This window comes from Genypterus blacodes, unplaced genomic scaffold (genome assembly GCF_046128005.1).
Source record: "Genypterus blacodes isolate CSIRO-AG114 ecotype Tasmania unplaced genomic scaffold, CSIRO-AGI_Gbla_v1 ptg000077l_1, whole genome shotgun sequence".
NCBI classification, from domain to species: Eukaryota; Metazoa; Chordata; class Actinopteri; order Ophidiiformes; family Ophidiidae; genus Genypterus; species Genypterus blacodes.
Genome location: NW_027466886.1, coordinates 439,308 through 455,296, shown reverse-complemented (window position 1 = coordinate 455,296; position 15,989 = coordinate 439,308). Strand labels below are relative to the sequence as shown.

Sequence of the window (15,989 nt, the reverse complement as noted above, 5' to 3'; positions counted from 1 at the left end):
TTAAACAGAATTGCAGATGTAGCGGTATGATCCTTTAAATCGTCCCCTCCTTATAATATCACCTCAGCTTGTTTTTCCAGCACGAGCTCTGTGCACTGTTAAGCTCTGTTAAGTCTGAGCCTCGTTTCCTTTTCCTGAAGTTGAAAACGACTCCCCTTGCATCATGATATATTTACGGCGGCCTTGGCAGGACACACACACATAGCTCTTCATTTAGTTGGCATGAAATCAGAACATTGGGCTCTCTGCACTGACTGACCCACTGACGCTCTAACTGTCTTCATGACAGCTCATTACATCTCTGCTTACTCAAAATGTAGAAGAGCTGCCTTTGACGAATGCAGGACATTTCACATTTTCGGGAGGAATATCTGGTAACTGAATTACTAGTTCAATCAATTTGTTAGTTAATCATAATAAGGTTGGGTTTGTTTGGTTGCTAGAATATTTAAAAGTTATCTACAGATTTCAATGTAGCTTGGTGGGCAGGTTGGACAGGATGCAGAGGAGAATCCATTAAGATGGTGGTTTGAATGGCCTAATGGTGGCGCTGTAATCCCTACTTTTGTGTCTTATTCCTTGGGTCCAAATGACTCAACACCAAACTAGACTGAGTTGTACCTTTTTCTGCTATAATTGTCTTCCAAAGTTGAGTGGGCGTGGCTCATTCTTTACGTAAAATTCTAATTCTTCATTGCTGTATCTCATGAATGAATTTGTCTACTGAAACCAAACGTGGTGGGCATGCTTGGGTTTTAGGTAAGACACGTTTCTGTTCATGTCTAATCCCTGCGACGTCGTGGCACACCTTCCTATTTCTGCACAACACAACATTTCTGGCTGCAGAGCTCAAGCACGCCAAGTATCATGTTTGCCTGTCAGCGCCAAACAAAGGAGGAGAAAAGAGAGTTGGACCCGGGCATTGTTCTCCGTTATCTGATGTCATGATTACCTACTTCCCTACGGGGGCCTGAGAGGGACATTAGAGCCAAACAAACTTAGTCCCCTTTGACCTAAACCATTCCTACTCTCTATGTTACTCTTTCAGCATCAGATGGTAACAGATAGCTAGAGAAACTCTATGGAGTCTGTGTTCCCTGCTAGACATTGTCTGTGGGGATTCAGGTGGAGGAGAATGTTTTGGCGTCTGCCCTCTGATTGTGTCTATTGACATGCGAGGACCACCGTGACACCGGGGGGTGGGGAGGAGGTTTTAGTGAAACTGGACGCCCCCCAGGATCGATACACTAGGGAGATAGACACAGGAGCTAAATCTACACATGGTGCCCGATTACACTGTGTTGTATTTGTGCAACATGATAAATGATGAATAACAGCGAAGCCCTTTGGATGAGACAAAGCTATATTTTCCACATTTTAAGTTCTCATTTCATCATGAAAATTGCAAAATGCAAGCCGTAGCATGATTTTGATTCATTTCATTGTCACTTGCTGATAGCTTAATAGTAGAAATGTTTTCGCTTCTCATAAAAACTATTATTCATGAAGTATTAAAGTTTAAATTATCACACAAAAGCCTGATTTCATTATGTCGCTCTAAATGCCACAGGCTGTTATCATTAGGCTTTGATTGTTTGTCGTGTTTATTAGCTGACAGTCTCTGGCTGAAGATGTTAACAAAGCATTGCGGTGTGAATGGGTGATGCCACGTTTGCTTATGAGGGTCGCGACCCTAGTGTGGAACCAGCTTTTTGTAAAGCCAAGCCCTTAGACGGAGAGATCTGCCTATTGTTCCCATTACAGTGGTTAAAGAGAACTATGTGTGTTTGTGCGCGTGGGTGTGTGCGAGTGGGTGTGTGTATTCCCCAACCCCCTCTCTAAACTCTCAGCTCCCCTCCTTCCCTTTCTCTTTCTCACCCTCTCAGCTGTGCTCTCTCACTCATTCTGAGCCGGGCCAAAAAAACTCCCAGAGTCGGGAGCTCCCGTCCTCACGTTAACCCCCCCGGCGTCCAGGAGTTTTGTATCCCATTCTGGAAGCTTGTTTTCTGGGTTGCCAGAGGTAGGCGAGCGGAGGAAGCATGGAGGTAGTTCACCAGGCAGTTCACACTTTACCACAGTACGGATTATCCGATTTACTGTCCTCACACCAAGGTAACAATGATAAGTAACTGCATGTATTGTTTGACTATTTTCAGCTTTCAGTGCTCTGCTGTCTACTGTAACACACACGCACACACACACACACACACACACACACACATTCTAGAGACATACACAGAACTTTTCTTCAATAGGGAGACATACTTGACAGCTTGTTTGCAAAAGTTGTACTTTGTAGTTAGATTGTGTCGTATGAATGAACCGTACAGAATCTATTATTAGAAAATAATTGTGGCAGATTTCATTCCATCTCTCCTCATCAACAATCAAGCGTTTCCCTTGAGATGCAGATGTTTGTCCTTGTGTCACTTTCCACTGTTGTAAATAAGCAATGAATGTAAGCGTGTGACTTCCTGTACTGCTGGAGGTATTTATGATGTGTGTACTTCTGAGAAGTTCAAAGACTATCATTAGACACAATATTGAATCTCAACTTGTCCCTGCTTGCATGCAAACAAGAGCGCTCATGCCATCTGTACAGAGGAGAGAAGACACTGTGTGATGCATCCCCCCCCACACTTTTTAGTCATGTAAAGCTAAACAAGGTGAGCCAGCGTCTGTATTGTTTTCTGGCACCTGCTTCCTTCATACTTGGCAAGCAGAGCTATCAAAGTCTGGAAGAAGTTAACATTTCCAGAGTGTGTCTCCCAAATATTCTCTTTCACATTCATATCTAACAAAAAAAGGGTGTTTTATCTGGATAAAACTCATAGAGTTGCAGATTCAGGTCAGAGAAGAAGGCTTCAGGTATTTGTGGGCAATTACTGCACTGTGGGGTCCTTTGTTTTCTCTCACCTGTTTGGAGCCATTAGTTAAAGACCAGGTTGGACAGTCTGGCCCCTTATTAGAGCCAGTGGTCACAACTGGAATGAATAGTTAGAAGGTATAACAAATTTGGTAATTAAGACACACACACACAGAGTTGCCATTCATTAGAGAAGATGAAAACTGCCTGGTTGTCAGTAGCAAACTAAAATTTAGGTTTAAAAAAAAACACTTAGGAGCTTTACTAGAACCTGAAGAACTTAAACAAAGGAGGAAGGAAACATGGAAGCTTGTAAGCATGTGGAAGGACATAAGGACACACAAAAACAGGGGGAAACTGACAACAAGCTGTGGATTTCATCAGGAAGTCCACGGAAAGCACACAAGACAATGTGGCCGAGAACACGTGGCTGGATATATCCTGTGCACTGTAGGAAGACCGAACGTGGGAATGGGAATCGTGTCTGGGAAGTGAATGAGGAGGAAGGAGGAGGTAGCTCACCCACAGAGCAGAGACAAACCAGAATACAATCCTTATTTTGCGGACATTTGTTATCAAGTTTGTATTCACCGAATGTCTTTATAAGATTCAATCTTCTAAGATGTAAAGGACGGTGTGTTTCTGCAAAGTTGACACGAGTTCACCTCACTGCCGAGTGTAAAACTTTTGTGGCATTGTGCCGAGAGCGCGGCGAATCAGGGGAACAGTGACAGCTGTCACGGTTGTCTCTTCAGGTAGAACGTGAAGATCCTCCACTGTCTCAGGCGGTGAACTCCTGCCAGGAACGTTCTTGTTTCAGAGGAGGCAATCAAGGGGGCTCTTTCCCCCCTTTTGAGACACAGTGCCAGTCACACTGTAAGTGCTTTGAGATGGGGCTGATAGAGAATAACACCTAAAGGCACTGAAGAATATCATTTTCCCACAGGTGTCAACACAACCTGTAATCTAAATGTTATTATGTGCAAGAGATTACATTTGGTGACCAATATCTTGATAGCTGTGAAAGTTGCAGGGGAGCGAAAGGCTAATATTTGCTCTTCCCAGGAATCTGGCTCCACTTTTATCCGTTGTGGTTTTAACCTGTGGTCAAATCATTGATCGACCTTTCCTTCATAGAGGACAATGTGGAGGTATGTGGGGATGCATGGAGGTTGTGACCGGGGCGAAGGTTCCCTCTTCAACCGCTGCCATTAGCATCCAGAACATTAGTCAATAGTCGATAATCTGGACTAGCAGCTTTTGCTACATATAAGATACTGCAGCACAAATCTATTAACACAGGCTCATTCAACTGCTGCTTGTAGACTTAAGGTCATTTTTCATATAAATTACTTGAGTCTTTAAAAGTATGTAACTGTCTGACCTTTATATAAACACTTACAGTATATAGCAGAGTAATGATAGATTGTATTAGTTTGGAATTGACCGGTCTGATTTCTTGATGATGTAAACAAACTGGTGCCATGACAGAAACGCTGACGACATGGATGCAGTTACAATTACACAACAATGGGGCACTTCAAAAGTAATTTAGTGCTGCTTGAAGTATCACTTATATTTACGTATCAACCTCAGTTGACATTTACGACAATATTTGCATGTAATAATAGACCTTGATTGTTCAAATATATGTATTTTAGCTTTTCATAATGTAGTTTTGTTATTGAAGTGACTTTTTGGAAGGAAACGTCCCTCCATGTCACGAGACAAGACGTGTTGGACACGCGTCTCGCATGGAGGTTTCTGACCTGGTGCATAACACAGTCCAGGGCTCTGTACAGGAAGTTATCCATTTCTGAAGTGTGTTTGACATCTCACCCTTCTTGTTGTTGTCCAAATCAGCCACTGTGGGGGACAGCGTCAACGGGAAATGGCAGGAGGAACGGGACTGTGCGGTAATGGGCGCGGAATGCCATATAATCCTGGCGCATGCTTGTTTAACAGCTGATTAGTGGAGGAAATGCTATCTTTCTGTGGGAGTGATGGGAGCAGGCACACTGTTCAAGGCGGGTCGTGTTTAAATGTGGACAAAAAGCACTGGACAGGAACAAACGGGAAATAGTTTGCATGACAATTAAGGCAAATATTGTTGTCAGGGTGGAGACGCTGATGGAAAAGTATTTGTGAGAACCAGTTTCCACATGACACAGGACGACCATTTATATAAAGATACAGGAACGGCGCGGAATGTCAATGTCTTTCCGCGCCGACGCTCTCCCCGTGTGACAAATCGGTGTCACCGTGGATCCGGGTTGTGACTTTCCCTCTCAAGTGTACGAGTCAGAGGTTTCCCTTATTACTCAAGCTCGGCGATGATGCTCCGGCGTTACAAACATGTCCTTTTGATTTGCCAAACGCTGCTCTTCAGCAGTTCAACAGTTGTTCCTCTGAGGGGTTGAGTCAGTGCTGAGCAGTATTAAGCTTTCACCAACTGTGTAATCCAGATCTTCAGGAGTAAAATGGAGGAGCTACTCACAGACAGCAGGACATGCCAGGAATGTCTGCTGCTGTGGGTGTGAGCATGTAGTCATGGTTACTAGTGTTTTTTAATCCTCTTGTTGGCTCATTTTGTGTGTCAATCTTCTCCAAAATCTCCAAATCTTAAAACAAGCAAAACAAGGGCATAATTAATTATTCATCTATTTCCGAGACAAATTTTCCAGAAGTATCAGACATGAGTTGCTATGAAATGTTGTTGCAATGTATTATCTAATATTATCTCAATCTTGGGAATTCTACAAACTAGACGTGTTAAATAAGGTACGTTTCCCATGCACAGACTAATAAATCAGTGCAAAAATAGCCTGCACCTGCCACTGCACGGAAAACTGAGAAGCCAGTTGTAGCTAAACAGACGGGAAGCTTCCCCAGCTGACTGGAAAATTCCCACTGTTTCTGTCTTTCAAGAACTGCGAAACACTGATATCGCTGTCATGGATAAGTTGACCCTTTTTCCTCATTAGCTTGTACGTCTACTATTTCTCAAACTTTTCCTATCTTGTGTCGTGTTTTGATGTTCACACTTTCTACAGTTGGTTCATTTGGAGTTAGATGTTGTTTGATACATTTGTAGATTGCATATTTAATTTAACACTGTTAACAAGTAAAACAAGCAAATATATCAAATGAAGTTGTATAACAGTATTAATCAGCTCTGCAGGGGGGAACTGATGTTGTCAGCAATCATTTTCTGCACAGTAGTGTCGTGTTGTTGTCATTCGTAATTATAATATCAGAAATGCATCAAGTCATATTCTAGACCCAGTTGGACTCAGGTTCACTGATCTTCTGCAACCCAAATTTTTTTTTTGTTATCTTATGTAAGAAACTTAAAAGAAAGTAGCAATGCAGATGAGGGCAAAAGTACATATTGAGGTCTCTTGTTGCATTTATAATCCAATTTATGCCTAAATAGAAAACAAAAATGCTTGCCCTTAACTGCAAAGGGTGGGGTTAGGTGCCCATTTTGAAGTACTGCCCAAATCCACAAAAAAGGCTTCAGCCGGCAGTGATAGTCGCTCTCTCTCTCCCTCTACCTCACTGGCACACACACTTACACACATACACACATACACACACGGCTCTCCCTGTTGTGCGATCCGGTGTGTAGACGGAGGTCTGTGGGTTGATCCCTGACGTGAGTGCTTTTTTTGCGGGCGGAGTGTATCCGGAGCGACGGGGGCTTCAGCCGCTACAGACACACGCACATGTGCGATCACAAGTGACCTGCAGCCCCACCGGTCAGTGCATCATTTACTTGTTGTTGTTGTTGTTGTTGTTGTGCTTATTGTTGTTGACAAACGGCGTTACCGGAAAGAAAATATGTTGCGCTTCTCGGGTCGATAGTTGGAAAACGAAAGAGCGGATAGCGGTGTGTGTGAGTGTAAGAGGGAGGGAGAGATGTCTGTGTGTGAGGATTTTAGTCATGAGTGCATATAGATTAGAGTTATTATCCTAATATTAGGGGGATTTAATTAGAGGGTTTACTGAGCACACGTGTGTTTCCTCGCATATTCAAAGCTAATGGCAGGCGGTGGCTCTAATTGTCGCCATTGATCCGGCGATCAGACAAAGTTGATCGATTGTGTCTCGTCCATGTGGGGGTGTCGCCTAATTAACGCGAGCTCTCAGTGGAAGTCAATATTGGGTAGGGACTAATCACTGGATGAGGATCTGCGCTGAGCTTCTTCAATATGTAGGAGTTGTTTCTTGGACTCGGATCAACATGGATGGATCGATCGAGCCTGTTGTGCTGATATTTAGAACCGGAAGCCATGTAAAGTCATCGATCACCTGTCACCCAGAGCTTTTTTAATGATATCAATATCAAACTCTGACCCTTTGAACTTTGCCAGACTCGTGATGTTAACATTGTGATGTCGCCAGCATTGAGTGCAGCCTAATTTGTGTTTAAATAAAATCTGGGGAAATTCCCTATTTGTGGCAACATTTTCACGAATATAATTAGTGTCAATGAAGAATTTATTTTGTTAAAGTGTTATTCTCTATCATGTTCTATTTATGTGAATTACTGGACGGGATTTGTACATACAGTGAGAAAAGCAGTGATTGTGATCATTTCTCCCAATCTGTCATCATCCTCTGCAAGTTTAAGACAAAAACAAGTTGCCTGTGAAAAACACAACTATCACAACAAGGTATATCAATCAGGTTCAACTTCAATTCCAGTATTCATCTGTTATATCAGTAAAAGTGTTAGTTTTACCTGTTGAAAGCAGCACTGATTACCATTCATGTGCAGTGAAACTCCATCTGGAACACCTTCCCCGAGCCGGCATTCTCCGTCGATGACACCGGGCCACATGGCAGTAATGAGGTCCGTCGCGGTCACAGAGTTTACCCTGGCAGTGTTTGTGAAGGGTTCGGTGAATAAACATTCTGAACATGTTGCATGCCACACAGGACAAACACTGGCATCTGCAGCCTGCTAATGAGAGCTCATCAAGACTGACAGGGGGGCATCAATCACACTGTCAGGGTTTGCTTCCAAATATAACTGTCAGTCCTGTGGTCTCTGAATATTAGACCACAACAGCAATTCATGCGTTGTTTCAACCGATATTATATGAAATCATTTTTACTGCACACCAGTTAAAATGTGATGTGACAGGATCTCCAATTCAACTTAATGGTGTAAATGTATTATTATCAATTGTGATTTTGAATTTTAGGTCAGAATTCTGCTTGTTAACTCCATATTTTCTATCATCGGCAAGAAAAATATCCAATATGTCATCACCGTCATCATTATCAACACCTCCACCTAGCCAACCAAACAGCCCAGACCAAAGGTGCACAGTGCAGGTTAAATGAGAATATGCCACTTTTCTTGAGTTCCTTTTGAGGTTTGGTGTATTGAATGGGAACACTTATCCAGTCTGACATCTATAAATACGATTCAACATTGACGAGCAAACCTCATCAGTGAGAAGTCTGGATGAGGATCCCTGGTGCTTTGTCAAACTGAGCGTCATGCATAATTCAGCTGTTGTGTCACAGAGCAATTTCCCCTAATAGCTCGTCTCATCCCGTGGTGCAGACGAGGTGCATCTGTGTGAAAAGGCCAGGTTTGGTTTCGTTCATTTAAATTGGACTGAAACTGCTGCTGTGCAAATGGATCTGTTGTCATGGTAATACAGAGCACAGTGTCATTGCTGCCAGATTTTGTGTTTGGTTGAATCGGGTTCAGGTCTTGCACTGGGGTCCTTCTGGTTTCAGATGACAGCAGAGTATCTGTGGCCATTACCCATAAACCTGAGCAGGATAGGCGAGCCTCAAACTTCTGCCCTCAGATTTAAACCTTAATTGTTTATTTGTGGCTACAGGCGAGTTGAAAGGGTGTGACTGCGTGTGAAGTCGCCACATTTATAGAGACGCATCACGACTGGGTGAGGTTCAAGTCAATTATCAGATCATCCGAGGACTTTTAAAGTCATTGATGTGTTCTGTGTCAGGAGGTCAGACTGCTGGGAGGTACGCCTGAAGCGTTTGAAAGGTTTCCAGTCTCATAAACTTTATTGAGAGTGAACAAAGAGGCAATTTTTACATGTACAGTGTTTTATGCTGGAATTCACAACACGTATCTATCAAATCTGATCTGACCTGGATTTGGCTTGTCTTTACAATCAGAATTATGGTCTCTTGTATATTACTAATCTATATTTTGTCTTTCTCACACTATTAACAGGGGGAGACAGAGAGCGGATGACAGCCAACCATGAGACCTACTTGCTTATGGCCAGCACCCAGAATGACATGGAGGATTGGGTGAAAACCATACGCAGGGTCATATGGGCACCCTTTGGTGGAGGTCAGTACACAGGCAACATCTGATTGATTAACGGAATGCTGGTGATGCATCTCGCCACCGTCTCTTACCACGTGCCTTTGAACAATCCCCAGAAGTACCCAATAGTGTAAAAGTCCTTCTTTTACACTAAAGTCACTTTTACCTGCATGTTTACCGCCGTCTGGTTGCATCCAACCAGTTGTTGCATCCAACCAGTTGTACCCACAGACGTTGTATTACAGTAATATGGACCTCTAGAATGGTCCCGGATGTTTGGATTTAACTGTATCATTATGTTTTTATGTCTGACTTCCTGTGTCTCCTGCTGCACTGGCTGGCGTTGGGCTGCATCATGCACGAGCAGAGCTCTGGTGCAGAGCAGCTCGGGGTCACAGTGAATAGACTGAGGCCGCGCTGGCCCCCTCTGTTTTCAGAGCGCAGAGTTTGATGTCTATTGCAGTTGACTGCTCTTCAAAAGGACGAGCCATTTGTTAAAGATGCCACACGATAGGTGGCTCCATGTTGGAGCGGCGCGCTCACACACACACACGTCTCTCTCTCTCTCTCTCTCTCTCTCTCTCTCACACACACACACACACACTCCAGCCTTTCACATTTTGCAGTAACAGCAGAAATAAACTAAGAGCGCATTGGCTGCTTGGTGTCCCGAAAGTGTGATACATTTTTTGGGCTCCTCTTCAGTTGCTGGAGGCTCCGGATCACTGGGCCCCCCTGTGTTTGTCGCTTAGAGCCCCGAAATGTTTGCTGGGATGTTTTTTGTTTATTTGTTGGTCAGCTGGATGTGATCATTCAGTTTGGTGTAAGAGTTGGACAAAGGAGTGATTGAGACCAGACCATTGAGAAATGTGTCACTGCGGCCTCTTCATCTGGATCTTTGGAGATATTTTTGATGGTAATATCAATTTATTTACTTTTTTTAAAAACATTTTTGTATAGATTTTCTAGACTGATCTTTAAATGCAAAAAATATATTGTTGAGTAAACTTTAGTCATAGATGTATTCTTTTAAAGTGAACATTTGGTTTGTTAGTGTATTGTAGTTATATGTATTGTCCAGTTAGATGAAGTGCCACATCTGTTAAACTGTTAAACTAAAATTAGATCTTGGATGAAAACTGAGATGAGCCTGAACTCATTAGAAGCACTTCTAAAAAAATCCATGGAGACTTATTGAACAGGTGTCCAGGTGCAGCCGTGACAGTCAGGCAACGTCATCGACCTCTGTGCTCCGAACACAGAGCCGCTCTGTGCTCTGCAGCTGTGCTCTCACACTGAAACGCTCCCTTTCTTGTCATGTTTCCTCATCATGTCTACTTCAGCAGAGGTCAGAGCACCCCTGGCTTTGTAGCTCAGGTAAGGCAAGACAGGGAGACTCAATTTATACCCTGAAAGCATGATGGATCCTGGTTTTAATGGCTAAAACCTGCTTACAAGAGGTTCTAGTGTTCTGTGTTCTTCAGAATGTAACTGTAACATGTTGTGAGCCAGTGCAAAGGTCAAATCTGGCGAAACGCTCCTCTAATTTTAAGTACTGGAGAGTCTTAACAGGCTCTCAGATCAGCTTTTAATGCTGTTACGGCTGGATTATGTATCACATCTTCCTCAGTTTCTAACTTTACATCTGTCTTTTTCTTCCTTCATGAAATAATTCCTTCTATCTGCAGAAAATACAGCAGATTTCTTTCTGATTTAACCAGATTTTTCTCCATATTTTCTCCATCAATATATAATATGAGACAACCTGTGTGTGTGTGTGTGTGTGTGTGTGTGTGTGTGTGTGTGTGTGTGTGTGTGTGTGTGTGTGTGTGTGTGTGTGTGTGTGTGTGTGTGTGTGTGTGTGTGTGTGTGTGTGTGTGTGTGTGTGTGTGTGTGTGTGTGTGTGTGTGTGTGTGTGTGTGTGTGTGTGTGTGTGTGTGTGTGTGTGTGTGTGTGTGTGAGTGTGATGATCAAATCTCACACACACATACTGTATATACACACACACTTACATTCTCACACACACGCATACGCATGCAAACACACTTCATAAGCTGGTCCGCACACGGAGCTCACATGTGACCCGGGAAAACATTCAGAGACTCATGACCAGAATGTCTGGAGGGACGACCTTGTTTCCATCGAGCTGCTCTGGCTTTTCTCCTCCTTTGTTCTGGTTGTGCGGCTGAGGGCGCACATATGGATGTTTTGTTATTCCTTTGTTCAACACAGCTTTTTTGTAACTCTGATCCCTTTGGTAACTGGACACTTTGGAAATTTACGAGTTGATTGCTGTTTTGGTCACCTAAGACTCTTTTAGGAAGATAAAAACATTCAGAACATTTGTCTGAGAGTTGGAGACGGAGACACAATGACTTACCTGGAGCCGCATTGATGCATGACCTCTGACCTATAGACACTGTAAAAGCCTGAGCCGGGTTCTGTAAAATGCTCGAGTACAGACAGCCGAAGTTCTGCGCCTCTGGCAGCGGCTCGTCTTATCATCAATTTATTAATAGACGTCTCCTGTGGAAGCTGAAACGTTGCATCAGCTGTAACAGCGGTGAGTACGGCAACAAAACCCAGATTCCATTAGCGGAGGAACAACCACTTACATCTAATGAAAATATGTTAGAGGGATTTTCACAATCACTACAGGAGCTACATTCTGAATTACTGCGATGCATTCACACACTTGTACCCGATGTTGTCATGTCAGTGTTAAGTACCAAAATAATGAAAATGAAATTTATTTAACAAATCCGAAGCATTAGGATTCCATCAAGCTCAGTCTAATTCAGTCACCATATCGCACCACGTGTGTGTGTACTGTATGTGTGTGTATGGGTGTGAGCGGCCTCTGTCTGTATCTGGAGACCGGAAAAGTATGCAGATCCAAATCTCTCAGGAAGGCTGCCTTAATCCCCTCTTGTGTTGCGTCCACATGAGACGGCTGCTAAATGGAAATCAGCCTTTTTTTTCTGCTGCCACTGACTCAGACAAAAGGCCAGAGGTGCTCAGCAGGAAGTGAAAGATTTGATCATCAGACTCTCGGCTTTGTGTGTATGTGTGTGTGTGTGTGGGAGTGGATTGTCTGGCCAACTTCATTGCAACTGAAGCAAGAAACTTTGATGTGCTTTAAGCTAGGCAGCACTGTAATTCTTAGATAAATGCCCCTGTCACTCTTTTCATAACAATATTGAAAGTAATTTTTGAAAATGATTTGATTTTCAAAGTAAATACCCCCAAAGAATCTAGATGACAAATTAGAACCAATTCTATGGAATGGAGGAAATTGAGCCGCATTGTTGCCTCCATGTTGCTCACCGCATTCAAACCACTATCGCCAATGTCGTTTTCCAATCGCACACCACCATCAATCACCTCGATCTGTGTTTCAGGGATCTTCGGCCAGAAGCTGGAGGAGACGGTACGGTACGAGCGGCGCTTTGGGAACAAGCTGGCGCCCATGCTGGTGGAGCAGTGCGCCGACTTCATCCGGCAGTGGGGTCTTCGGGAGGAGGGTCTGTTCAGGCTGCCCGGGCAGGCCAACCTGGTCAAAGAGCTGCAGGACGCCTTCGACTGTGGAGAGAAACCCTCTTTTGACTGGTAGGGAAACAGGAGGCCCCTCAAAGTTGAAGGTTCAAAGCTCTTTTCTGTCAGATGAATGCTCAAATAGTCTTAATAATCCTACCAGATTCTTCTTTTAATGTCCACTTAAGCAGCATGAGGACCAATGCAGTGAATATTTGTGGATTTAGATGCATGTTTTGACCTTTAGACCATTAGTTATAGTAGAGTGAAAACAATTGTATATGTAGGACACATGTGTTGTGTTGGACTTGTTTCAGTCACATGAATCAAACACGTTTCATTTAATCACGGAGGGTCAGATTTGTACGACACTCAGCTGGGAGGGGAACGATCGAGCCCCAGATTCTCCACAATATAAAAAATCATCCATCACATAAATCTTAAAACCACCTGCAGGTTCCATCTCCTGCTGATAGGTACAGTAGATGTGGCTGTCAGCTGTACAGTAGAGCTGTTTGTAATGTGACCACCTTGATCCATAACTCAGGATGACACACAAGTGATGGAATCCGCTCCCTCCAACCTTCTCCCCGACACCCTCTCTCACCCCATCCGCCATAAATAAAGCCGGTACGTGGGACCGTCGGGATCCAGGCTGTACATCAGAAATATCAGCACATGGGATGACACCCATGGGTGCCACAGTCGTGTCAGCTGCATTCCCTCAACACGTCTTTCCTCATGTAGACGTCTGCTTAGTCTGCTTGTCTGCGCTCTTCTATTTTATCGTCAATTATCTTCTTACCGTAATGGCTGGACTCTTTCACTTGAGGCTTAATATGTGTAGTTTTATTTTGATATTTAAGTAGTTTTTGTCTAAGTAGGAAATGCACATTAACATTAACTACTGCTGATGCTGTTACACTTGTGCTCCTCAAGTGATTTGCTGTCTGTTGTTGCCACTGTGACATCTATCTTTGATCCTTCTATTCCTGTCTTACGTCTGTCTCGTTTTTCCGACAGCAACACGGACGTCCACACCGTCGCGTCCCTCCTGAAGCTTTATCTCCGAGAGCTGCCCGAGCCTGTCATCCCCTTTCTTAAGTATGAGGAGTTCCTGGCCTGCACCAAGCTCCTTGGCAAGGATGATGAAGTGGTAATGGCTCTCACATCACATCAATCCTCCACATTCACGCACTGTGGCCTGAAGCTGGCCTCTCACTGCCCGGTCATCCATTCTCGCTGTTCCTAGAGGACATTGTCTCTATTGTGCTTTATTTCCACTATCTAAATTGGATTTATGTCACACCAGAAGGCACGATTTTGCTTCAGAAGTGTCTGCCTCCTCTCCACACATGCATGTTCTGTCACATCGCCACATGTGTTTGCGAGCGCAAACCTGTAAATATCTCTTAAGGCTTAACTCGTGGCTTAGAGCTGTGCTGTCAAGTAGTGATTACTGCTGACAAAAGGGATTAACGGTAGTAGAACATGTCCTCTCTGTCTACAGGGTATGAAGGAGTTAAAAAAGCTTGTGGAGAGTCTTCCTCCGGTGAACTACAACCTTCTCAAGTACATCTGCAGGTATCATGGGACATTTAAAGAAGACACCATTGCAAAATTGTGACTTTTTAGGTGAAAGGTTGATCAAACATATTTCATGTTTCCCAGATTTCTAGATGAAGTCCAGTCATATTCAGGGGTGAATAAAATGAGTGTCCAGAACTTGGCCACCGTCTTTGGGCCGAATATCTTGAGGCCGAAGGTTGAGGATCCTGTTGCGATAATGGAAGGTGGGTAGTCAAAATAGACATGTTGTCCAATGCATGAATGTTTTACCGAAAAACTTCTGATCTAAAAAAGGGGGGCGTGAAACAAAGAGTTTGGGAACCACTGTTTTAGTCAATGCGGAAACGAGAGGTTAAAGGTCATATGTTGTGCGTTCCTGTTGTCAGGTACTGTTCTGGTCCAGCAGCTCATGGCTGTTTTCATCGGCCGCCACGATGTGCTGTTCCCTCCAGATGAGGACAGCCCAGTGACGCTAGAGCTCGTCAACAACAACAACATTGATTTACCGAGGCGACAAGTGAACTCGGGCACCGCCGCCGTCACATCGGTCGGACAAAACAAGAACGCCGAGAACAACAACAACACACCTGTAACCCGGCAGTGCGTTTGGGAAGCGCCGGAGTCTCCCTCCCACCGCCAACACGTCGACAACAGCGGCTCACCGCGATCGGCGAGTCCTCGGAACGGCGTCATGGGACGCTTTGACATTAGTCGCAGTCCGCCGCTGACTGTGAAAAAGAACCCGGCCTTCAGTAAAGGCAGCGGCATCGTTACAAACGGTTCCTTCAGCTCCTCGCCTTCCTCAGACCCACACCAAGAAAAAAGGCAGACTTTGCCAGTAGGTGGTAGCATGCAAATGCGCCGGCAGGGGGCGCTCAAGGGGTCCAGCACAAAAATGGGCACCAGTGTGACAAGTGGGAGCAACACCGGAGGGAACGGGACCGGGGTCGTGCGAATGGGCATCTCTAGCACTGACATGGTCACGGGCAGCATTAACGGCAGAAACGGTCTTTGGGTGCCAAACGGCTGTGTCACATTACGGGACAACAAAACACGTGATTGCTCCAACGGGGATCAACCGTCAAATCAGAACCGCCTATCCACCTATGACAACGTGCAGTTAAACCACCAGAACCTGCAGCAGCAGAACCAGGTGACCACCACCACCACGTGTCTGAGCAGCAGCTGTGAGGACAAGCAAAGCGTGGACAGCGCCACCTGGTCCACTTCCTCCTGTGAAATCTCCCTCCCAGACAACTCCACCTCCTGCCGATCCTCCACCACCACCTGCCCCGAACAAGACTTCTATGGGGGTCACTACGAAGATCTGGACGGACGCAGCCAAGACAACGAGCCCCCGAAGCCCGGTGAAGGCGGAGAGGGGGAGGGCAGGAATAACAGCGGAGACAGAGGAGGAGATGGAGCTGGGAGCAGCAGTCGGGGCACCAGCAGCAGCGGTAACAGCGACGGATTCACCGTCAATAACGGGCCGGGAAACCACAGCGCTCTGCACAGCTTAGTGGCCAGCCTGAAGCAGGAGATGCACAAGCAGAAGGCCGAGTATGAAGCCCGGATAAAGAGGTAAGCATGTCCCAAACGTTTAAATCACAGTGGAGGGATGTTCAGATCTGTATAATCTGTTATTTTGAGCACAATTTCTGATACTTGCTTAAAGTCTGACTTGCTCTCCAT

The 15,989-nt window shown here is 44.6% G+C and overlaps 1 protein-coding gene across 2 annotated transcripts in view; it reads left to right on the top strand.

The window, feature by feature from the left end:
• Positions 1 to 15,989, top strand: part of arhgap24 (Rho GTPase activating protein 24) — a 51,289-nt gene that overhangs the window by 32,821 nt on the left and 2,479 nt on the right. The window contains exons 1-7 of one of the 2 annotated variants that reach the window (XM_076158409.1): positions 1,894 to 2,112; positions 9,096 to 9,218; positions 12,596 to 12,803; positions 13,752 to 13,884; positions 14,239 to 14,312; positions 14,400 to 14,521; positions 14,684 to 15,878. In XM_076158409.1, the coding sequence (XP_076014524.1) occupies positions 2,040 to 2,112; positions 9,096 to 9,218; positions 12,596 to 12,803; positions 13,752 to 13,884; positions 14,239 to 14,312; positions 14,400 to 14,521; positions 14,684 to 15,878 (1,928 nt within the window). In that variant the 5' untranslated portion in view covers positions 1,894 to 2,039. Of the gene's footprint in view, positions 1 to 1,893; positions 2,113 to 9,095; positions 9,219 to 12,595; positions 12,804 to 13,751; positions 13,885 to 14,238; positions 14,313 to 14,399; positions 14,522 to 14,683; positions 15,879 to 15,989 lie in introns of those variants that run through there. The other variant, XM_076158408.1, reaches the window with a different exon arrangement.